Source organism: Myotis davidii, unplaced genomic scaffold (assembly GCF_000327345.1).
Source record: "Myotis davidii unplaced genomic scaffold, ASM32734v1 scaffold187, whole genome shotgun sequence".
Classification (NCBI taxonomy): domain Eukaryota; kingdom Metazoa; phylum Chordata; class Mammalia; order Chiroptera; family Vespertilionidae; genus Myotis; species Myotis davidii.
Window position 1 is genome coordinate 6,999,964 of NW_006383018.1, and position 5,982 is coordinate 7,005,945.

Consider the following 5,982-nt stretch of genomic DNA (forward strand, 5'->3'; position numbering starts at 1 on the left):
CGTTCACGCCGGGGTACTGGTACTGGTAGGGGTTGAGCGCTTTGCCGTAGGAAGCCGAGGTAGGAGAGCAGTAGCCGTGCGGGGCTGCCCCCGCGGGGCTGTAGTAGTCGGAATCGGTGGCCGACGACTCGGGCAAAGTTGGCGATTCCTGAGACGGATGGTGCATGGCTGCGGACGTCTGGAACGGAGCTTGGAAGTCGCCGGATCGGATGCTGGGGACCCTTCTGTCAAACACTCCTGTCATCGCTCCCCGGTGGCGGCTGTCCTGGCTGCGGTGGCGGCGGCGGCTGCCCGAGGTGGCTGTGGAGCTGCTCCGGTCTAAGCAGACATGGCTGTGGGAGCGAGGGAGGAGGAGGAAGAGGAGGAGGAGGAGAGAAGGAGGAGGAGGCGGCGGCGAGGAGGAGGCTGGGAGTCGTGGAGGCTCTGTCTCCGGCAGGCTGACTGCTGACTGAGGCGCAGCACAGCCTTGGTTAAATCCTTAATTGCACGCTTACGCACAGCGGGGTGGATCGGGTTCCATTGGCCAGGGCCTCGGGAGCAGCAGCAACACCCCAACTCGTCCAACTAGTTTTAACACAACAAAGCATTGCTTAAAAAAAGAGAGAGAGAAATGTAGGGATGAGTGAAGTGTGTGTGTGTGTGTGTGTGTGTGTGGTGTGTGTGTGTGTATACGTGTTGTTCCTAGTTGGGGAACGAGGGGGGTCTCAGTTACTCTGTTTTCAGTGAATACCAAAGAAAACGCAGAAGCCCAAACGCCAGCTTTGTAATGTCTGCAGACAATGTGTTCCAATCAGCAGCTGCGGAAAGTGCACATGTTTTGGGGATGAGGTCGGCCTCGGTCTTTCTTTGCTCCCCATCACTCCACCCCATTGGGCTTCACCAGAGGGTGGTGAGGAGTTGAACCCTGTAATTGCAGTGGGGAGTCGGGATGTGGGGTGATGGTGAAAAGGAGCTGAGACCACCTTTTATTGGGGTCCTGGGAGTCAAGTTGTATCTTACAGGTGTTGAAAATTTGCAGTTTGGGGGGGAAGACAAATTTGCAACAAGCACTTCCTTTGCGTGAGATAAATATTTCTCAGAAAAAGGCTGGATAAGGATGCTCATGAATGCACACTGCTCATTCGGCGGTTAATGGCAGTTTCTGCAACCCCAAATCCCTACCGTGAGTTTAAAATGTTACTGTCTTAAGCACAGATAACTTAATGACATCCAAATTGCTGGTCCCAAAGAAGAGCCAGCAGCCCCACATTTTGTTCAACATTCTCGTCCATTTGGCTGCCATTGAAAGAGAGGGTCTGTAGCTCCTGCAAAATGGGAACCCCAAGAAGATTGAGAAGTAGACAAGAATAAAAGCCCATTTGGGAGGTGGGTGAAGCCCACCACTTTTCCCCTCCCAGCTTCATGGACATGGCACCATTCCCAGGCCCAGGTTCCTGTGCCTTCCAGGCTCCTTTTCCCTGCCTTGAAGTCGCCTTAGCTCATATGCAAAGGGACAAAAGGCGCAGGAACCCACCACTGGGTGTTCGTGGTCCAAAGAGTTTGCATTCCATGACATGTCACTCTTGCTCTGGAGATGATCCAGCTGGGAGTGTAATACTTTAATCTAAGTCAACCTACCGCTCCCCATTTTCCCGCCCTTAAAGTAGGCAACTCCAGGAACTGGATCTTGATTTGGGCCTTTTCAGCGGCTTCCTCCAGAGTGTCTGAGACTAGGAACCCCAGCAAGGAGGGTCTGGTTTCTCATCATTCCCTCCACTCCAACCGAAAGAGGAGTCTACATTAGTTGTGTCTAGTGCTAGGTTAACCTTGCTTTCTGTGGAGCTATCCAGCCCAAAACAAGCCGGCAGGGAGAGCTGGGGGGGTTTGGAACTCTTGGCAGGGTGCCAGACTCGCTCCAGAACACCAAAGCAGAGCAGCCACGGGAGCATCAGACCCCTGCCTCCACCGCCTGGGAGCCCTAGAACCACAGCTGTTGTCGCCTTGCCTTTAGGGGCAACAAGAGCTGGGGCGGGCTCAGGGCCTGAGAGGAGTGTGTCACAGGGTCTCTCAGCGCCCTCCCCCACCCGGCCCGATTCTCCTCCTGGAGGTCTGTGCTGCCCTGGACTTGCTTGAGACTAACGCCCAGAAAACAGCCTGGGCTGCGGGCCCACCCTGACCCCGCGGTGTGGATGTTGACACTGCTGCTCACGCTCTACGTTTAGAGCTAAGGGGCATCATCGGGAGGCACTGACGACCAGGTCGGGCTTGAAATCCTGGCCTCTGCTCGGGAAAGTTCTAGGTGCCAATCGAGCCACCTTAAATTAAGCACATCCTGCTGTTTAATTACAGGAATCGCATCCCCAAGGCAATGCCAGGGAGGGTCCAAGTCGCCTCCGGGCAAAGGCCAGTGGCGCGGGAGCCGGGTGGCCTTCCCCTGGTGCCTCCACCCCCGGAATCTTTTATTTCTTGCAGGTTTAAAAGTTACGACGTGAAGGGAAAGAAGGCAACACGGTTATGCTAACCAGGGTGTTCCGAACAACGTGTTTAGACCTTGCTGAGAAGGCAGATTCCAAACAGGGTGGGATGGGAAGTTGCAGACTTTGGGCAAAATGGAGAAGCTTGGGGTCTGGTGGAGAACACAACGTTACAGTGTCCAGTTAGTCTCGATTCTGCTGTCACCTTCCCCTCCATCCAAAAAAAGATATTCTCTCTCCCATTTTGCACAGGACAAAAAGGAGGGGGGCGGAAGGGAAAGCCTTAGCTTCTTTGTTCCAGTTCCTAAAGTGCTGGCCCTCAACAGCAAAGGCCGCTGCCGGGTGAAACTTGCAAATCTGGGTGCGTCTCTGAAGGTCTTTCTCCACTTTGTTCAGCTTCTTTACTAAGTGCACCCCACTTCCCCCCACCCTTGCCTGGAAGGAGAGCGCTAAGTTCAAAGGAGCTGGAGCCTGATCACAACACAGTCCCACTTCAGGTCACATTGCAGTCCCTGTGGCTCTCCCCACGCTCTGGGCGCGCGCGCGCTGGGTGGCCCTGCTCTCAGGTTCTGTGGGTGATGCTGGTACCGTGGGTGTGTCTGACACCAAGGTCTGGACCTTTGTCTTAAGGCCAGTGGACCGGACGCTGCTGCCTCTTTCAACCCCCATCGAAGGGCTCAGCCTTGGAGAAATGGCCCCGCGGCATCAAACTTCTCCAGAAGTGCGCACCCCACTACGCTCCCCACTGCGACACGTAGGAAGAACGTGAGTAATGTCATCTCCCAGAAGCCGAAATTTGCAAGGGGCGCGGGTGTGGGGTGTGGGGTGTGGTGGGGATGGTGGAGAAACGGACCCTAAAAGAAGTGCAAGTCTTTACCACGAGCGCCACCCAGTGTCCGCGCGGAACAGCGCACAAAAATAAATGGCAACCGTTTTCCAAGAATCGGAATCCCTGGCTGGAGGTGGCCGGCTGGTCCTCCGGGTTTGAGCCCACCACTGCGTGGTTTCCCGTACCCCCAGGCGATTTTCTTCCTTTCGTTTACTCCTTATGTATTTATATGCTCCCTTCCTCCGCCCACGAGATCACCCTTTTTTTTAGGTCTCAGCAGAAATCTGGCCATTTGGGGGAGTAACTCGCTCTGTTCAATCTCTTGTGGTGACTGGAGACAGTCCAGGCTGACTGACCCTTGTTTCCTAGCGAGTTCTGAGGAAGCTGACCCCCCTACAGGAAGACGAGATGCTGGAGAGGTTGCGGGTGAGCCGCTGCTCCTCTAAATTGGAAAGATAGTGCCCCCTGACTTTGCAGGGAGAGTACCTCGGGAAGTGGTGAGGGGAGACTTTTAATAACTGCATTAACTCAGCTTTCTCCCTCTGGCCCAATCTGGAAACCTATGTTTTCACAGGGGTGCCCAAAATAGGACTTCTTTTCCTTTGGGCTTGAGGCTCAGACAAATCAATGCACCTGAAGATATTTAATTTATGAACTTAAGATCTTTTTTTGATATGGAAACTACTGTTTTGTTTATTTAAAACACTGTGCACATCAATTCTATGCACATAAGTCAGGCAGATATATTTGCCAGAACATGATACTAGTATTATTTACATATGCAAAGTTGATATAAATCATGTTATTTTATTTTAGAGAGGGAAGGAGGAAGAGAAACACAGACCCATTCTTGCCCTAACAGGGAAGAGGGGTGTGTGTGTGTGTGTGTGTGGTGGTGGGGGGGGGGGGCACGGAACCAGGAACCTAGGTATGTATGTGCCCCTATGGGAATGAACCTTCGACCTCCCAGTGTAAGGGAGGACGCTCCAACCAACTGCGCTCTGTCAGGCCATGCCAGCCATGCCAGCCAGACCTGGCTTTAGAATTTTCATCAGTGGACTACCTTCCTTTCAAAAGTTCTGTCCCTGGGCTGAGGTTTGCCCTTTATTTACTAGGTCTTATCCATTTCTTTTCTTTATCCAGTGGGGGAATGCTCGCAGGGCAGTTCACTGTTGTTATGTCCTTATTGATGACAGTCCATCTAAGAGCACTTTTCACCCCAGATCTCAAATACAAACAAAGCTGGTTTCATCAGACATTTGTGGACATAGACCGGAGTAACCATTTTATTTACAATGGAGCTTCATTTCTCTTGGAGCTAAGACCATTTACTAACTTAAGGTAACAGCCCTGAAATATTCAATTTGATGTTTGTCCAGAAGAGGCATATTTTTATGAATTGGGGTGCGATGGAAAGATAGGAGTGATGGCTGCAAAAAGAGGTGAAGGTTTTCAGAAGGATTACACGTTGTTGGTCCTTGGTTTGGGCAGCTCAGCTGAATAGCCTTTGTGTCTTCTTCCTATCTGCCAACGGAGAGCAAGAGGCACTGTCTTGGAACTGACATTCAGAGGTGATTCATCTTCTGAGTTAGCAAAACTCTTTAATCCTCCACCTAGTTTAAAGTTCTTCCCATGCACTTGAGGCCGAACTAACTTAGGCCCAAGCCAAACGCTTTGGCACCTATGGAAATTGACAAGGAGCTCACCCAGGGAGGGAGACAAGGGAAAGGATAAGTACAAAGAAAGATTCATTCCATGCTGAAATTAATGACAGTACCCCCCCCCTTGCCCTCAAGAAAAATGTGTTTGGAATTAAAGATCTTCTCCAATACAATAATCTCAAAAGATTCACTAGCAGGCAGTTATATAAGTATTCTGAATAAAATTAAAAATCCCCAAAAGGGGAAACTATTTTCCATTTAATTCCAACCTAATAGGATTTTTCAGTTTATTTCCAAATGATAGAGTAGATCATAGACTTCTGCACATTTTGTTTTCATAATTAAGACATTAAAATGTGTTTATTCAGTTAGCAAACATAACTGGCTAGGAAAAAGCCTGAAGCATCCACTCGAATCTATTCTCTATGAGGCGAATTTAGTGAACCACAGCTGAAAACACTTCAAGTTCATCTAAGTAGGAAGTACATTGGATTATATTATTATATGTCTTTGCAAACAGAAATTGAGGCATATTCTTCATCCTAAACTCAGACTTCATCCTCTTGAAAGGAAAGGTTGGCTGTGATACTATTTACAAAACCTTTATTCTTCTTAAAGATATAAAAATATTTCAATTAAAAAAATATCCCTTGTGAGGTTAAAAGAAGAGTAATTGGCAGACAGGAATTCAGAGCAACGATCCAACTCTGGCCAGGAAGTAGCAAGAGCAAAGCTTAACTCATCTTTAATAGCATCCTAATTACAAGATCAATTTAGAATTTTAAAGTTCATTGATCCTAAGCCACTGTATTTCTATGATCCGACAACACTGTATGCAAAGAAGTAAAAAAAAAAAACCAACACAAACCCACTTCTAAAGTCAAATCCATTCAGATTATTCAAACACTGTGAGCTCGGTGAAACTTGGCCCACAAGATATATACACACAGGCAGTTAGTCTAATTTTATAGACACCTTTGCACTCTGCCTTAATTACATCATTTTAACAGATTAAAACAAACAGCAAGAAAATATAAAA

The 5,982-nt window shown here is 49.1% G+C and overlaps 1 protein-coding gene across 1 annotated transcript in view; it reads right to left on the reverse strand.

Annotated features, from left to right (window-relative positions):
* Positions 1–461, reverse strand: part of DLX5 (distal-less homeobox 5) — a 4,021-nt gene extending 3,560 nt beyond the window's left edge. Inside the window, exon 1 of the mRNA XM_006779271.2 lies at positions 8–461. Coding sequence (XP_006779334.1) covers positions 8–244 — 237 coding nt within the window. The 5' untranslated portion in view covers positions 245–461. The remainder of the gene's footprint in view (positions 1–7) is intronic.
* Between the last annotated feature and the right edge of the window lie 5,521 nt (positions 462–5,982).